Raw genomic sequence first — 19,378 nt, forward strand, 5'->3', positions numbered from 1 at the left:
GAGGCCAAGCCCCTCTGAGTCAGTCTCTCTCTCCCTTGAGCAACATGGTTCTTAACAATCATCCCCTCATGCTTCCTTGCAGTCTTGCAGTTCGCGCATTTCATGTGCAACTTTCCTGCGCCTCACACGACATATCTGCGCACATTCTGCGCCATCAGCCATCTCAATAACCAAGTACCCATTGCATGACCATCACTATCATAGTCTAGAGCTCATATCACGATTCCTGCATCAGAGTCATCTTGCACAATCTACCACATGCGACCATCCTCATGCTATGCAACACACTTTCCCACACTCGCGCACATCACACATTTCTCATGCCTCATCACACTTCATTGCACTACCACCCAAACATGTGCACATCATACTCGTCAATCATCCCATATCATTATCAGCAACACTGCTCAAGATTCTCACCAGATGTGCTCTGAGTGGGGACACTCAGTATTCAAAGTACCCAGGAGATGTAAGGAATGAGATTCCTCCAGGCATAGATTGCCCATATTTCAACACATGACAATTGGTACAGTGCACAACTCACTAGCTATGACTTTCTTGCAAAACACACCAGAGGCATGACACTTTCCCGCACTATGTGACACATTCCTGCACTATGCGATACATTCCCATGCACGCGCTTAGTGTGCTCTTCCTGCACTTGGTCACCTTATGTCATGCAGCATCTGGGAGCATCCATCCATTATCCAACCAGTTTCCTAGTGAGTCCTTTCTTGTTTATTCTCATTATCAGACCATATTTAGCATTATATGACACTATATTTCATCATGGACCCTTAGTTACATCATTTACATACTTAGAGCACTCCCTGTTTGCTTCCGAGCCCTGGGAGTGTGCCTAGGCACAGTTTACCTGTTGCCTGGAGGAAGTTTTCATACACCCATTACCACCACAAGAATACAACAAACACCATCATGTCTAGTAGCATCTATCAGAGTTGTCACCCTAGTCATCAGCACAAGTCTATCATCATCAGTCCCCATCTCAGCAGTCTTAGTTCACATCTTCATGCCATCTATCAGTCTTTACACATTCATGCACAGCACATGCTCTATTCCCACACTTTGCGCCCTTGCACACTCAACATTCCCATGTGTGCACCCCCAGCATGCTTCACCAGAGTTGACCTGGTGTCACTTCATGGATCTTTGCTTTCTTTGCTTCCCTTAAGGGTTGAACATATTGCCTGGTGCACTTCGACCAACACATTTAGAGAGTCAGTAGGCCTTCCTCTCACCCCAGGGGTAGAGCCCTCTTTCTTTCTTTTGCTCTGCAGCCTAGCAGAGTGTCATATCCCATATGCCAGACATAGATCCCATCATATTCCCACGCTTTCCGGACCTATTTCTGGACCCCATATCCAACTCATTCCTGGATCCCCTATCCTGTCCACCCTATGCACATTCTGTCCAGCAAGACATCCAGACTTTACCTCCTCTTGGATTCCGGACTACATCCACCACCTCACATATCTCAGTCCTGTTTCCACCCTGCCTTCTGGATTGCCAGATCTCTGGACCTATTCCCACCCTCCATCTGAGATCCTGCACCTATCCCCATTTAGGCATCTCCACCTTTCTGGTTCTCGGTTATCTCTGTTTCCATCTTGCTGATTGATCCTTGTACTAGTTTCATCTCTGAGTTCATTTACTTATGTTCTGTCTTACTTACCAATGTGTTTCCGCATGCTCGTACATAGCCTTACTCCTTTGCTTACTGATCCTCTTGGATAGCCTCTAGTATATAACCCCTGTACAACTACAGTAGAGTCCTCAGTCTGAATATCATCTTAGATCCTGTTCTACTTGCCAATCATCTTCTGGACTTCAGTCCATCTGAGTCTTGTCCTTTTCCATAAGGCCTAGGGAAGGATTCCCTAGGCCAGAATTCTGGACCTTTGGATTTGTCCCCTATGTCTCTGTCCCAAGTCTAGGGATTGCTTCCCTAGGCTGGAGTCTTGCCTTTCTGGCACTTACCCTCTTTCCAGACTTAGGTCCACTTCCTGTCCCTCTGACTCTACCTTAGGGTAGTCTACCTCTGTTTGCTTCTACATTGGACTTCGTCCGATGTAGCTCCTATTCCTTCTGGACATCCTGTTTTCTGTACCTTGGGACATCCTGTCCCTCATACCTCTGGGCATCCTGTCCTTTGGATGTTCTGCCCTCTGTACCTCCATGTCCTGTCCTCCAGACCTCCAGACCTCCTGTCCTCCATACTCTGGACCTCCAGACATCCTGTCCTCCTGTCCTCTGGACCTCCTATCCTTCCATCCTGTTTTCCTGTAGAAGTATTACCTTGCAGTGGGAACTCTCCTGAGCACTTCCTGCATTCCTCCGGAACTCTCCCATGCTCCTCTGGAAGTCCTCCAGACTTCCTCAGACCATTATCGGACTTCCTCTGAAATGAAGGGCACATACTCGGGTAAGGGGCACAGTGTACGAGCTGAGGCCAAGCCCCTCTGAGTCAGTCTCTCTCTCCTTTGAGCATGGTTCTTAACACAGAGCTGTTGAACCTTCACCAGTAAAGTATCATATGGTGTTGAAGGTGCAAGAAATGATGAGCTAACAAGATAGGAAAGGAAGATACAAGGATTAATCTCTCAGATCATCATAGCCATAGTACCATGTGGGCACTCCTTCCAACACACCCCCTCACCTAGACACCAACTGCAGACCATTTGCGTGCTTGAGAAAGAGTGGATGTGCAAGGGCTTTAGTCAAGATGTTGGCTGTGTTATTATGGGATGGGAGCCATTTGGGCAAGAAGGTACTGTTCTTGATGTGCTCATGGATGAAGTGATAATGAACATCAATGTGTTTGGATCGTGCATGGTGTTCAGCCTCCTTTGAGAGGGCAATAGTGCCAGTGTTGTCCATGTATATGCTGATCAGGAGGTCAACTGGAAGATGGAGCTCATTGAAGAGAGATTTAAGCCAAAGACCCTCCTGGATAACATGAGTGATCACCATATACTCAGCTTCCATTGATGACAATGCACGAGTGTTTTGCTTCTTGGAGATGAAGGTTATCAGCCTTCCTGTGAAAAACCATGCATACCTGGAGATAGATAGACAATCATTGGTTGAGTTTGCCCAGTCTGCATCACAGTACACACATAATGCATCATAAATGCAATCACCACCATAGTGGAGCCACAGGTTGATGGTGCTGCAGAGATAGCAGAGAAGCCATTTTGCAGCTGCATAATGGGTGAGGGATGGATTGGAATTATTTTGGGCAAGTGAGTTGATGGCAAAGGAGATGTTGGGGTGTGTGCAGATGGTGGAATACAGCAGTTCCCCAACGATTTTGTGATATTGGGACTGGAGGTTGGGAATGACAGCATGAGTGTCAGAAGGTTGACTGAAAGGGTGAGCAGGGTCGAGAGGGAGTTGAACTGGGTTACAGTCTAGTAGTCTGTGCTCCTCAAGCAAGTAGGTGATGTACTCACTCTGATGAATCCAGAGTTGGTGAATAGTGCGATCTCTTTCAAATTGCATGCTGAGAAAGCAACTGACAGGCCCAAGGTCTTTGATGCCAAAATGCTGCGCTATCTTTTCCTTCACCCAGAGTAGGAAGGGGCAGGAATTGGAAGTCCCCATCCTGTTGTCGATGTGCCAGCCAATGAGACACATGGTGTGAGAAGAGCTGCCCATGTGGTCATAGATGAAGAGTGCATGATCAACTGTGCACCGAGTGAAACTGAGTTCCTCCATCACAGCATGAACCTGCTCATACCACTCCATTGTGGACTGCTTAAGCCCATAAAGTGTCTGCAACATGCACCAAACAAGCTCATCAAGCTCACCTTCCTCAATTCCCTGAGGTTGCCTCATATAAATCTTCTCCTTCAGGATGGCCCACAGGAATGCATGCTTGGCATTGAAAGTGTCAAGCTCCCAGTTGTTGCAACAAGCTAGGGCAGCGATGAGGCAAATTAAGGCCATTTTGGCAACTGGTGCAAATGTTGCACCATAGTCCACCCCCGGGATTTGAGAGAAGCCCTGTGCTACTAGACAAGCTTTGTAGGCAGAACCACCCTTATTGTCATCTTTAAATTCCAGCACCCATCAATTGCCAATAGCCTTGCAACCCTTGGGTAATGGAGTGAGCTCTGCGTGCATGGCCTCAAGCCAGTGATCACAATCTGTGTAAAGGACTGCTTCATTGTATGTAGCAGGTGGGATCAGCATGTCATATCCAGGGTCAGAAGGGTTTTGCTTTCAGTCACTCCAAATTGTCACATTGGCATATTCTTCGACAATAAGGTTCACGAGAGTCTCTGGGAGGTCGGCATTTGGCTTGATATGGGTTAGATCACCTGCTGCTTGGTCTTCAGGCTTCTCAACTTCCTCCACCCCCTCACTAAGTGCTGGTGTTTGACTGTGAGCCTGTTCCATGTGCACCTCACACAGAGTTTGAAGGTGTGCTTTGGTGGCTGCAAGTTCCTCTGCGTAGACTTCTCCTACAGATGTAGGTACATGTTTGCAAGTGGAACAATGAGGGGCGGTGACTGCAGGAGGTGAAGATGGAGTGGAAGCATGAGGCACGTTAAGTCTTGGAGGGGAAGAATGCATGGAAGAGGATGGAGGTGAAGTGGGCAAAGAGGATGAAGGTGGGCTGGGCACAATTGCCTTAGACTCTGAGTCTGAATCCGACTCATCATCAGCAGAGGGGATGGAAGGTAGGTTTTTGTCAAAGATTACATTGCATGCAGTGAAGAATGAACCTGTCTCTTTGTCACAAAGGTGGTAGCCTTTAACCCTGTCAGGGTAGCCCGTAAATACAGCAGGGCGTGAGTGGGACCCCATCTTACTCTGGAGTTCTGATGGAATGCAGGCAAAGCAGTGAGACCCGAAGATGTGTAAGTGCAAGAGGTCTGGTTTCCTGCCATTGATGAGCTGATAGGGTGTCACACCAGGAGGAAGGGCATGTGATTCACTGTGGTTCCAAAGGTAACAGGCAGTCAGTGCTGCCTCACCCCAAAGAGCAGCAGGAAGGCTTGCTGTTTCAAGCATTGTGAACATGCAGCCTTCAATGGTTCAAATGGCACATTCAGCCTTTCCATTCTGTTGGTGAGCATATGGGGTGGAGAGCTGACGTTTGATACCTCCATTCTGCAGTGCTTCTGTAAATGCCAGACTGAGAAACTCACCTCCATTATCTGACCAGAAAACTTTAACCTGTCTCCCAGCATTTCCAGAAAATCTCCCATGCAGCAAGAGCTTGGTCTTTTGTTGCGAGCAATTGGAGGGAGAGAAGGTTGGTATGGTCATCTAGGAAAATGATGAAGTGGAGTTTGCTGTGAGGGGTCATGGTGGGGAATGGGCTGCACAAGTCAGAATGGATCAAGTCCAGCATGTGGGAGGCACAAGGCTCTTCAGAAGGTGGGTAGGGCTTGTGTGGGTGCTTTGCCATAATGCAAGGTTCACATTGCTGTAGAGGTACCACTGACTCAACCTTTACTCCATTAGCAATCAAGGGAAGACACTTCACGGCATCGCCACCAATATGACCCATTCAGGCATGCCAAAGATCCCAAGACAAAGGGACACACACAAGCATTGAAAGTTTGTGAGAAGGTGATGGTGGAGTGCATTCACTGGGACAGATGAATTCAAGGTCAAGGAAAATGAGGTTTCCAGTCAATAGGACGTCTCTGAGATCATCCCCTCAGTATGTGAGCTGACAGTGTGATGGAAATGGTTTGAAATGACACTCCCAGCCTTTTTGAAGCATGTAGCCCACCAATAAGAGATTGACAAGCGCCCCTGGAACATGGGGACAATTGCTAAGGCAAATGTGGAAGATTTGTTTGTTAATGGTCAGATCAGCAAGGCAATCGCCTCTCCCTGAGGTGGAGAGCTTCCCATGATTGGCTGTTGTCATTGTGACACTTGCATCCTTAGAGAACATCCAGAAGAGACTATGGTCCATAACGGGAGTGGATGTTGTACCCAAGTCAAGGATGCTGGAGAGATGTTACTGTATGATGCAGGCAAGGTTTTCAGCAGTGGGTGATGAATCAGGAGACAATGTCTCAATCATGGTGAATGACAAGTCTTGATGGTGAGAGGATGTGTCATCAGAGGACTTAGCAGTTTTCTCATTGGCATTTGCAGAGGCAGCTATATCCTTCTTAGGTTGCTGCTTCTTGCTACCATGGGACCAAGGTGCCTTCCCTTCCATTCCACCCCCTGGCTGAAGACAATATTCAAGGTTGTGAGTGAGAGCATGTGGAAGGCCAGCACAGACTGGGTTCTCACAGGGCACCCCCTTAGGGTTGTTCCTGTGGATCCTTATGCCATTCTTGGGGTTGACCTTGTTCTTGTATGGGGGGGTTACTGCATTCACATACTCTGATCCTGGACCTACTGCTTTCTGTTCTTCATGGATACAGTTGGCCTCTTCAGAAAGTGAGGTAATAACTTCCTGGAAGGTCATAACAGGAGGAGCGGTTGGGGCAGTTGTAGAAATGGTAGTGGATGTTGCACTGCTCTTGTTGTACTGCCTGATGGTCAACTGTTTGAACACCAGCCATTCTGGAGTCTGAGGGAGTCCTTGGAGGAGGAGGAAGATGGCTTTGTCATCTGTAAACATGACATTCATTTCAGCAAATCAGCGACATGCATTTTCAAAGACACTGATATAGCAGGACATGTCATCCACATCTTTCAGTTTGATACTGAAGAGTTGTGCCCAAAGTTCGAACTGGGATGTGATATCAAGTCGACTAAAATGTTGAGCAAGGGTATCCCACTGTTCTCTAGCAGTGAGTTGTTTGCCAATGAGTCCTTGGACTACAGGCGACAGTTTGCGACAGATAACCCCTTTGGCTTGAGCATCTTCCTTAAGCCAATCTTTGATTTCCTGTTTCTCCACAGCTGTGGGCATGCCTGCTTGCGCAGGGGTTGGTATGTGTGATGCTAGTTCTGCAAGGTTGTTGACATTGGTCCCAGAACTACAATGAGTCCAGAGACCTTCGCCTTGCAGTGCAAGCATGATAGCACAATGCCAGCTAGGATAATTGTCATATCTGCATATCTGGATCTCAGATCCAATCCACATCTTATCTCTGATCCTATCCACATCTTATCTCCCTCCAACATCTCATCATCCATTCTGTCCACTCATCCAGTCCGGTCCACAATTCATCCAAATCCACAACCAGTGCTCGTCTCTTTTCAGTAATCCCCTAACTCCAGTATTTCAGTTATCTGTATATCTGTCCTGCTCCCTGATCCATTACCTATGCTTCATTTCCATTTCATTATTTGTAATCTGTTTCTACTTACAAATAGACCATCCATATGCTTTGTACATAGCCTTGGACTCTGCTGATTGATCATTCCATTAGATACCTATAGTATATAACCTCCTGTAACTCTCTGTAGTACCTCAGTTCGAATATCATCTTAGTTCTACTCATTCCTGTCCTCTGGACTTGAGTATCTCTACTCTTGTCACTCTCCAAGACTTAGGATTGATTCCTATAGTCTATCCATATCCGCCTCTGTCTCCGACAGTCCATTACCATTAGTTTCTAGTCTGGACTTGTCTGGATTAGCCCTATGATACTTATCCTGCATCTGGAAGTCATCCAGATCTGCTACGCTACTCGTCTGACCTTCTGGATGTGTCAGTCTTGCCTTCCTGAAATAAGGGGCAATACTCAGGTAAGGGGCACAGCGCACAAGCTGAGGCGAAGCCCTTTGGATCCAGTTATCCATTGAGTATGACCTTAACAATAATCGTCCGAACCAGTGAGTTCAATAATGTGGTTGAATTTACCCATGACGAGGACAGAACAAGTTATGGAGGATTTAGGAAGTGATTAGATAGATACTGAAATGGTTTGTTTGTTTGGTGAGTGTGCCTATATGCGAGCCTACTAGTTAGCCTAGTCAATTGTCTGGGTTGTGCTTGACAACTCAGACAGGGCTCATAACCTAATGGCTAGAGCAAGTCTCAGCAGGAGTTCAATAACAATGCTAATATTCAATTTACCTAGAGCAAGTCTATAGGTACATATTAGTTACTGTGAAGACAGACAATGAGACAATGCATACCTCAGCAGGAGTTCAATAACAACACTGAGGTATCAAGCTGCAAGATGACACATATAAGTAGCTATATGAAAGCTGTGGAGTGCAAAACATGGAGTATGAGTATGCAGAGAAGCGACCGGAGATCATGGTACTGGTAAAGTATTGTATGGTATCAAAGGTGCAAGAAATGATGAGCTAACAAGATAGGAAAGGAAGATACGAGGATTAACCTCTCAGATTGTTGTAGCCATAGTACCATATGGGCACTCCTTCCAACAATGTGTTTGACCCTTAGGGGAAGCAAGGAAAGCAAGATCCACAAAGTGACTCCAGGTCAACTCTGGTGAAGTGCGCTGAAAGTGTGCATGCATAGGAGTGTGAAGTGTAGGAATAAAGTGCAAGCTGTGTGTGAACATATAAGAAACTGGTAGAAGTCATGAGGATGTGAACTGGGGCTGCTGAATGGAGGCTGATGATAATGAACTGTTGCTGAGGGCTAGGGGGATGACTAATGCATGCTGGCTGAAGACAATAAATTCTGACTGCTAGATGCTAAGTGACTACTGACATGATGGTGGTTGTTGTATGAAAACTTTTTAGGCAACAGGTAAGCTGTGCCTAGGTGCGCTCCCAGGGCTTGGAAGTGAATAGGGAGCACTCTAAGTATGTAAATGATGTAACTAAGGGTCCATGATGAAATATAGTGTCATATAATGCTAAATATGGTCTGATAGTGAGAATGAGTGAGAAAGGACTCACTAGGGAACTGATTGGACAATGGATGGATGCTCCCAGATGCTGCGCAACATAAGGCAACCATGCATGGGAAGAGCGCACTAAGCACATGCATGGGAATGTGTTACATAATGCAGGAAAGCATCAAGCCTCTGGCATGTTTCACAGGAAAGTCATAGCTAGTGAGTTGCACATTGTACCAATCATTGTGAGTCAAAATATGGGCAATCTATGCCTGGAGGAATCTCATTCTCTACATCAAGTCAATGCCTCCTTCAGGAGCAATTGTCTAGACTCCTGCAGGATCTAGAGTTCAAATAGGATGATGGCTAGCCTCCTTCCCAAGGAGCTAGAGTTCAAGTATCAAGGAGAACTGAGTAGATTAAAGTTAGAGAAAATACAAGCAGTAACTAGGGTTTATATATGCAAGAGAACTGTGCACAGACCAAGCTGGGCGAAGGGTAACAAGTACTAGAAAAGGAAGGTTCATGGGATAACAAGGTATGAGTCAAAGATAAGAGAAACCATGAGGAAACAGCAAGGTGAAAAGGAAGCATTACAAGTACAGCCATAAGGCATCTGCAGTGATGATGAGAAAAAGAATAGGGTACTGTAACAGATGATGCCTGGTTGCATAGTGCAAGAAACAGTAATAACTCCAAATATCAAGTATTGTGGGGCTGTCTTCCACATCAGGCCTACAACTGCAATATATGCTTTGATACTTTCTTGGTTGTTCTTGCTGTTGCCATCCTCAGGAAGCACCTGAAAGAACACAAGGAGCTTAAAATGAAGCCTAACACCTATGTAGTAATGATCATCTGATATCATGTCATATATTTTGTGCTGTAAGTTTCCCTTTGTTTTTTGTGTTCTCTGGAAGTATTCATTGAATCACCCTAGGAATTTGGCAAGTCAAATCTTCATGGTGACATTGTGGGCCCACCTTTCAGTATGATCTTCTGTGATTATAGATAAATATATTCTAGTGCAGGCATGCACAGATGGTGATGATGAATCTTGTACTAATATTCAAGTATACTGTGCCAATGATACAAATATTGAATATTTCCATCATTTGCTGTCAATTCCACTAGGACTATTTCTCACTGGGCTTGAGGGGTCAACTGAGTAGAGCAGTGTGTATTTCAGTGATTTCTCCATGATGGGAGATATGTATCACATCTACTCCACCTCACTTTCATCTGTATTATACCCAGCACCATCAAAAGCTGGTTTTGTGAAACTGCTTCTGTGGTCAATGATAGTCCATTCCCCATGACTCTTGACCCTTCCTACAACTCCTTTTACATTCCATAGGTCAGTGATGGTACATGTGAGGTTTCTTGAATAATGTTCCTCCTTGGTAGCATCTCTGCCCTTGGTCTGGCATGGTCAAATGAGTGCCAGTAAAAGAGTTTTGCTAGTGAGCCCTGGCCACTGAGTGTTGTTTGACAATGAGCAAACCAGTATCTTTTTGAGTCAATCATACTGCACCAACTGAATCACCTTCAGAGCTTTATTTTCATGGTCTTCATATTCCAGTTTGTACTATGTAACCTCATTGAGTACAGATCTAATGTATGATATAGTGGACTTACTTGAACATATGATGAGTTTCTTTGCTTTTTGGATGTCCTAGTGGTGCTGTGTGTCTGAATACTGCCTCTGCCATTTTGGATGTGATTTTTTTTCCAGAACACCATCACAGTTGGGAGATGTGCAAGAATTACTGTCTGTCTTCTACCAATGAGTTGCTTTACATACAACACAACTTCCACCTGCTCATTGCAGTCTGGTTCATATGAAGTCACTTGAGGGAGGTGAAGAACATAGTCATGATCTGGTAGGATTGTTTATGCTTTTATCTTGAGTGATTGGATGGGATTTATAATCTTCAAAAATAGTTTTATATGTCATTAGCTAGGACAAATTCCACTGAATACTTAAAGACACCTCCTCTTGGACATCATACTGAAGAACCACTTGCTGAAGGTACATCATGTATAGAACTTCTTTGTTGAGGTTTCCCCAAGGCTGAACTCTTGATTTTAGTGCTATCCTGAATTTTTGATAATAGTGCTCCAGGAAGAATGTCCATGTGGTCCACACAGGTCTGCATTGACAAATGTCATCAGCAATATGAAGTATTCTGTGAATTAGAAGGGTGCAGGCTGGTAATCTGGACTTGTCATACTGATAGTGTTACAGTAACATCCACTTGTTTAGCCCCTATTTATTTTCCTCGCTCTCACCCTCACTGGACTCCTTCCTCTTCGGGCAATTGCCCCTTTTCTCTTTCTTGATTGTTCTATCTCTCTCTCTTGATTGTTCCACCAACTGTTCTGTCAGTTGTACCCTATCTTTGGTTCATCCAATGACTCACCAACCCTATGCCCTTACTGTCAAACTGGTCCCTCTTACTTACTATGGTATTCTGACTCCATCATGACTCACCATGACTCATGTCCCCTTTACCCTTACCACTCAACCAGTACTTTCTACTTACTTTGGTATCTTGACTCATTGTGACCCGTTCACCCTCTACCCTTACCACTAATATGGCAGACCTGCCCTTATCCCTTCCAACAGTATATATGCCTTATGGGTAGCACTTGTATTCTCTAACTTGAATCTACTTGGTTCATACTGCCTACCCTTTGAGCCCTAAGCAAGCTCTCCTCTTTAGCAAGTACTTTTGTTGGAGCATGTCGCTGCCATCATCTCTAGCCTTGTGAAGAGAACAATTGACAACTTGCCATCATAATCGTCAATAATTGATTGTAGCCCTCACAGCTAGATCAATTGCTGTGAAATTGTACCTATGAATGCTTGCTGGTTGCAGCAGGCTTGGTGCAAGCCTGTCATATACCATTCTGGACTCTCAACTCTAAATCCGCTTCTCCAGATCTCAAATGATCTGATCTATCTTTATCTTCCTTCCGGAATCCAAACCCTATGTCAGCACCCAACCCCATTTAGACTTCCCCTGTCTCCAGACTCTGGTTAACCATGTTTCCCTTCTGATTATTGATCTGATACATACACTTCATTTCCGGTGTTCATTATTTGTGATCTGTCCTACTTACTAATAGACTTTGCATATGCTTCTTACATAGCCTTTATGTTTGCTGGTTGATTCCTATATGATACCTACAGTATATAAACCTCCTGTAACTCTTGGAAATACTCCAGTTCAAATATCATCTTAGTTCCTGCTCATTCCTGTGTCCCCCGGACTCAAGATAAGTCTCTTGTCATATTCTGAGTCTTAGGATTGCATCCTAGACTACATTTCCGACTCTACCTTAAGGTAGTCTATCCTCTGTTAGTTTCTAGTCTGGACTTCACCCAGATTAGTCTTATCCACTTACCCAAGTAACATCCAGATGTCCATCGGATTTATCTCTCACATTTCAGATCCAGATGTCTGTTGTCCGCCCTAGTCAAATCCCAGAAACTCCAGATGACTGTTCTAGCCCCTGGAAATTAAGGGCACATACTTGGGAAAGGGGCACAGCATATGAGCTGAGGCCAAGCCCTTGTGATCCAACCCCCTTGAGCACACAACCTTAACAGAGCCCCAATCCAAGTTCTATGTTACTTACTCACTTCATTTGCTTGCCACAGACTTAGCTTGATCGTAACAGATAGTAGTACCTTATAGTGGTATCAGCCATGTTCTATTGCTGAAGGTGAGGAATTTGGATGAGGTGATGGGGGAAACTAAAGATATGAACTCTTCAGAGCTCCTCTGGATGCAAGTCAAACTCAACCCAAGGGGATTGCCACTGAGAAAGGATTCCTCTAAAGATTTGAGGGGGAATGCCAAGAACTAGCTCTCAACAGAGGGCCTGGTGGAGTGCAAGAGTATGAAGTGCAACAATAGGCACCAAAGCATGCTGGATGTGACAGGTACATGAAAATGCATACTTGATATGTGAAATGTGTGCTTCATGGCTGGACTCTAGATCTCAAAGCAAGTGATACTGACCTTTACTTGGATTGGTGGGAGATGATGGAGATGAGATGATCCTTTTCAGATCTCAAGTGTGAAAGTCAACAAAGGTGGTTGTAAATTCAACTATTAGCTGCTGCTCTGAGGGATACTCATGGAAGGGAAGTAACTAACTAAAATTTGCCCAGAGGCATGTAATGCCTCATAAGTGTGTTCCCAGGCTTTGGAAGCAAATAGGTAGTGGTAAATATCATAAGTGATGTAACTTAAGTAAAAATAGCAAGGCAATGAGTAATTACATACCATATGTAACTCTGTGATATGTGATTGAAGTAAAAATGGATAAAACACACACCAATGAACCTTGGAGGACAAGGACAGGACATGCAGACGGTTGGTGATGAGGATGTGAAAGTGTGTTCATAGTGTGTCTGAAGCACACCAAAGCATGTATTGTTGTGAATATTGCGCATGTATTGCACTTATTGGAGGGTGTCAGCACAGAGGCCAAAACACGAAAATACACCTGTTATATGGTTGTAGAGGATGGAGTCTCTACATCACATCCTGCAATAGACTGCTTACTTTTCATACTTGACTACCAAGCTTGCAATTCATTGTTCCAATTCATCAATATCTGCATGTGTGATTGGGGGCTGTGGTGTTTTTTTCCTGATCCAAACTAACTTGCAAAGGTGCTTGTGGTATTTTCCATTTGGAAAGCCATTACACAGGAGTGTTGGGGCAAGGTAAATGACCCAAAATGACCATGATTCCACTGTGAAGTTTGAGTGATCATCTTATTGCTAAGGACTTGAACAAATGCAGCAGAAATGTTTGTGATTGCAGCTGCAGTTTCTGCTCTGATTTCAGTCCATACATGATCATCTATCTCATAATCTTTCTTCCCAGCATCCATACCCTTTAATTTGCCAGTCCAGTGCTTGACAAGCATTGGGACAATATTCTCAAGGAAGACATGCATCCATTCCCATGGAAAGGACCTGGCAAAGTCAATTGACCCTACTTGCTGCCTGTCATAAAGGTGAAGGTGGCATATACAGAGACTGTTTTTCTTCCCAATCCTGTCCTTCTCTATGGCAGTGTCTGCTTCATTTATCTCTTGCAGTACCTCTTCGAAATGAGTATGACTGCAATGGGGGAGCTGAAGGAGGTCCCAGTGTGGGTTCAGAGTATTAGGTTGAGTAGGAGGAGTTAATGGGACATAGTAATTAGTCTTGTTTGCAGACTTATTTCAAAAGCCAGTGATCAGACATGACCAACATGGTGCAAAGCCATTATGGCCATGGATTTCCAGTAGTTTCTCTATCACAAGGATATCACCAAGTTTGAAAATGTTGTAGGCATGGAGCTAGGACATCTGCTTCCTAAGGCTATTGAAGGTAAGTGTACCATTGGCAAGTTTGGTGCACTCATTCTCAAATGGGAAAAGGAAGGATGCAATATCTTGTGGAGATTTTGGTCCTGGAATGACTCCAAGGCAAATCAGACATTCATGGTGGATGCACATAGTCAGGGGAAAGTTGTAGATCTGGACAAGGATTGGTGTGGCAGAAGGCCCCTTTGATGGTGGTATAAGAGTGTTTTAACAGTATCTTCATGGGCAAACAGACCCTGCAATTGAGGGATTAGGGGCACATAGGAAACCAATGTCTTGGCTTCCTTTGAGCATCAAAATGACTTTTACCATAGAAGTCACAGTTATCACTGTGACTGTAGCTTGCAGTATATGCAATGCAGGAATTGATGCAGCAATCTATTTTCATGGGCATGATGGTAGCGAGTCCTTTGAAATGCTTGAGCATTTTATACTTAGAGTCAATGTCCATCTTATGACTGAACTTCTCCTGCAATTCATTAAATGTTGCGCATGGCATATGACTCTTGATGCAGAGACTGTGAGCATGGAGTTTATCTCTATCTTCCACCATCAACAATGTATTTCCTATGTTATTTTGATCTCTTTTATCATTTAAATAGTTTCCAGGAGCAACTAAACTCACAAAGTGAATGATGCAGTGCCTCAACCCCACCATTTACATGACCACCTATCACATCTACAGTGGCTCAAAAAAGTGTCCAAATGTTTATGAATTTTCAAGTAATTAGATAATAGCAAGCCAGCACCTGAGTACAATATAAAGGCATATAGACATGTCTAAAGGCTTGACATCATAGCTATAATCTGAGATATATATTGTGGGAACTAGACCACATATAGGCAAGATATGGTAATTCTAATCACATGACTCATTTGGACACTTTTTTGACTTTATATCCAAATCACAAAATCCAACTATTCACAGATATTATTCTTAATAGAAGTGGTACAATAATCAATATTTGGTCTTATTTTAATATTATTTATATATATGAACCCACATAACATCATGAACTTTAACATAATCATCATACAGCCTATCTCCTCTGCTCCAAAGGATAATATCCTTATTCTCTGCTCCTCTAGTTTGTCTATGAGGCAAATTGCTTCCAAAACTGGTCCTAGCAAGTCTACTATTGCTATAGTCACAAACCAAAACATACTAGAGAAGGAAAATCATAAAATGGGATGGTCTTTCAAGCTTACTCTATAGTATAAAAGAGCTATTGTTCATTAAAGTCTATCTGGCAAGGCTTCAAATGTTGTCCATGCCACCAAGTTCATCAATTCCATCATCCCCACTCCCATCCCCACTCAAACAGTCAGAAACACCCTTAAGGCAGCCAATCTTATGGCTGTAAACAAGAAGAAAATGCCTCTTCTTTCTGCAGCCTATAGGGGCTTTTGCTTTAAAGCACCAACATTGGACTGTGGAAGACTGAAAGAAGGTAGTTTGGTCACATGAGATAAAAACCAATAGAATGGGGTCAGATAGCCTGGAATATGTGTCAAAAAAGGTAGGGAAACCATTAGGGGAAAGAGAAGTCAAGAATATACTAAAGTTTGGAACATGAAGTATGATGGTAGGGGTTGTAGGAGATGGAATGGTGTGGGGATTCTTTGTGAGGTGGAAGGAGGCATGAATGTAGAGCAGTAAATTTCCATTCTAGAGGAGTGTCTACTCAGAAGCATGCAGAAGTCAGGAAGTGATGAAGAAGACATTATCTTCCAACTGGATAATGATTCTAAGCATACCTCAAAGCTAGCTACAAAATGGCTCAAAGCTCATGAGATCAATGTTCTATCATAGTCAGCATAACTATAGCAATAGTAGACTTGCTAGGACCAGTTTTGGAAGCAATTTGCCTCATAGACAAACTAGAGGAGCAGAGAATAAGGATATTATCCTTTGGAGCAGAGGAGATAGGCTGTATGATGATTATGTTAAAGTTCATGATGTTATGTGGGTTCATATATATAAATAATATTAAAATAAGACCAAATATTGATTATTGTACCACTTCTATTAAGAATAATATCTGTGAATAGTTGGATTTTGTGATTTGGATATAAAGTCAAAAAAGTGTCCAAATGAGTCATGTGATTAGAATTACCATATCTTGCCTATATGTGGTCTAGTTCCCACAATATATATCTCAGATTATAGCTATGATGTCAAGCCTTTAGACATGTCTATATGCCTTTATATTGTACTCAGGTGCTGGCTTGCTATTATCTAATTACTTGAAAATCCATAAATACTCAGACACTTTGTTGAGCCACTGTAATTCATCCATATCATTATTTTCTTCTTCTTTGCCATATGGAACTTCATCTGCATGATCAGTCTCATCTGACTCCTGATCCAAATGATTTGGACTTGGGCCTTTATCAGGCTTGCCCATGCTCACATCACTGGCTACATTGAACTCAGATACTTGAAGTACTTCAATCTCAGGCTCTAGATTCATTGCCTGTGGATCCTCTGATGACTCTGAGGGGGAAACAGAAGGTGATGTATTGACCAATTTTGCCTTTTTGTAATGATGGAGTTGCTGGTAATAACTGAGAAAGTGTCAATGTTCTTTGCATTTAAAAGAGTAATGGCAATATTTTATCTTCTTGCTGGGCATGGCAGAAACTAGAATGAGTAGAGTTCAAGCAGGAATCACAGAGGAAAAGCGGTGTAGAGACTTGCGCCTCTGTATACCCATAGAGCCCCATATTGCAATGTATCTACATACAGTTCACAGCACAAACTTGTGGCATCATTCCCTATATCATTCCCTCACTCAGCCAATACACATGTGATCTTCCTGTGCATCACACAATGTGTGTGCTACTCTCCCACGATGCATTCCCACGCGCTTTCCCACGCTTCATCGCCCATCATCCATCATCCATCATCCAGCAAGTCTTACTGGTATGTTTTCGCATTTATCCTTATCATGACACCATATTCTATCATGGACCCTTACTTACATATACCTTCTTTGTTCCCACACCTTACTTGCATTGGCTCCGCATTGTGGGAATGCGCTTAGTTGGCTTTTGCATGTTAGCATTCACATTTTTTATGACTTAGTTAGTGACCACTTAGTTCCCAGTTAGTATCCCTTAGCATCCCTTAGCATAGTGCATGTATTTTTGAGCCATAGTCAGTAGCATTTGGCAATCACACTCTATCATCATCACATTTGTTGTTCTCGTGCCCATCAGTATCAGTCATCATCTTCCCTTAGTCCCCATTACATTCCTAGCCCTTTGCGCACTTTCACCTATTAGTGTGTGACTTTCCCATGCTTTGCACTACCTGTGGATGTGTTGCACTCACTTCCCCTTGGGTTGAATGCACTTGCCTTTGCAAAGTATAGCAGCCTAGGCAGAGCTGAGAGGACCACACATATACTCTGATTTGGTATTCCTTGTAGTGCTATAGCTTAATAGTTGATTCCTTCAGTGGCATGCACTTGTGATCAGTGGTAACAGTGTCTAGTTTGCATGTAGTCTCCCAGAGCTGAGCAGGTTTTCACATTTTAGGCAAGACATTTTCTATTTTGAATGTTCATACAACATATGACAACCACACTCTCACAGATTGTCCCTGGGCTTGATAACAAGAATCAGCCAGCAAACACCAAACAGGCAATGCTTTGTTGAAGCCTTGTAAACCTACTCACACTCTCCCTCTGTCTGTCACAACATCCTGTGATGCATGTCTAACTGGGGACTTGTCTGCTGCTGAAGAGTTACTCACCCAAGAGATCCACACCAACCCCAGAAACCATACTTTATATGCCCATCACTTATTTATTATGGCCTGCAAACACACCTGGGACCTTGCCCTTGAGGATGCACTCAAGGTAAGTTATACTGACCCATCATGACTCTCTTACAAAAGGCTAACTTTTATCTGGGGTATAATCCATCAGCATTCGGCCCTCATGGACAGGCTATATCTCTAAGGGCATTGCCCTCTGTGGAAAGGCCACATTCAGTAGGCAAGGGCAGCATTCAAGGTTGCATTCTGAAATGGTGCCAGGCATTCCTTTTGGCAGGCAAACCTGATGAAGCCCTTGAAGCACACAAATATATGATGGACACCCTCAATGAAATTGCAAAGGCCAGCTGCCTTGATTGGTCCAATGGCAAGTTTTCATTAATGTCACCTGAGGTTATCATACTAATCTGCATTTCACTCAGAATGTAAGGAACAATGTAGTGCACTTGCAGGGCATGATGACCATATTCTTGGTATGTATATGTATGTAGCTTTTTTTTTAAATAAATTAGTGGCAAATTTATAATGCAAAGTTAAAAAAAACAGTACCTGGAATACTCAGATAGTCCAATGCCATTCAAAAGAGATTTGGAGAGACATGACAGTTAGAAACCCACCACTTAAGAGGCTCCTTGACATTCTCAACTGGTTTGCAGAGGTACTCATCAAGCTCACTAGTCCAAGATCCAATACCAGTAGTCACTAAAATATTTGTGAAGGATGTGAAGTTGTCATCATTGATCTGGATAATAAGTATCAAAAACATGTAATATATTGCAGTAGGAAACTTACTGAGTCATTTGTTGCACCAGAATCAAGCACTTGCACAGGATTTGATTTTCCCTCATATTGTTTGACATATGCTTTGCTCATGATCTTCTTTGTGTGGGACAATCAAAGGAGGAGTAGGCATTTTGGTGGTAGATGTGCTGTTGTGACTCATTGTGACTTCAGTGACCATCAAAAGCTCAGCTTACAACTGGACCAAACCAGTGTAGAGACTCACGCTTCTGTATGCCCATAGAGCTTGATATTGCAATGTATCTGCATGCAGTTTGCAGCACAAACTCACAGCATCATTCTCTATATCATTCCTTCACTCAGCCTATACATGCATGATGCATTCCCACACATTGCACTACTCTTCCACGATGCATTCCTGTGCATCACACAATGCATGTGCTACTCTCCCATGATGCATTCCCACATGCATCTCATGCACTTTCCCACACTTCATTGCCCATCATCCAGGAGCATCCATCCACTGTCCAGCAAGTCCTACTGGTGCATTTTCACACTTTATGTTCATTATGACACCATATCCCATCATAGACCCTTACTTACATATATCCTTACATACCTTCTTCATTCCCACACCTTACTCGCATCAGCTCCACATTGTGGGAACACGCTTAGTCACCTTTTGCATGAT

At 43.5% G+C, this 19,378-nt stretch overlaps 2 protein-coding genes across 2 annotated transcripts; both read right to left on the minus strand.

Moving 5' to 3' along the window:
- Positions 1-9,990: 9,990 nt before the first annotated feature.
- Positions 9,991-11,332, minus strand: BJ212DRAFT_1299685 (uncharacterized protein; the record flags this gene model as incomplete). The annotated part of the gene is made up of 6 exons (XM_041332903.1): positions 9,991-10,191; positions 10,315-10,356; positions 10,407-10,600; positions 10,752-10,842; positions 11,192-11,232; positions 11,263-11,332. The coding sequence occupies 6 exons, from the start codon at positions 11,330-11,332 to the stop codon at positions 9,991-9,993; spliced, it is 639 nt and encodes a 212-aa protein (XP_041193078.1).
- A 5,073-nt stretch (positions 11,333-16,405) lies between these two features.
- On the minus strand, positions 16,406-18,819 carry BJ212DRAFT_1480859 (uncharacterized protein; the record flags this gene model as incomplete). The annotated part of the gene is made up of 3 exons (XM_041340160.1): positions 16,406-16,730; positions 18,564-18,688; positions 18,739-18,819. 3 exons carry the CDS (start codon positions 18,817-18,819, stop codon positions 16,406-16,408), a joined length of 531 nt encoding a protein of 176 aa, XP_041193079.1.
- Positions 18,820-19,378: the final 559 nt, after the last annotated feature.

This window comes from Suillus subaureus (genome assembly GCF_016647635.1).
Source record: "Suillus subaureus strain MN1 chromosome Unknown BJ212scaffold_16, whole genome shotgun sequence".
NCBI lineage: Eukaryota > Fungi > Basidiomycota > Agaricomycetes > Boletales > Suillaceae > Suillus > Suillus subaureus.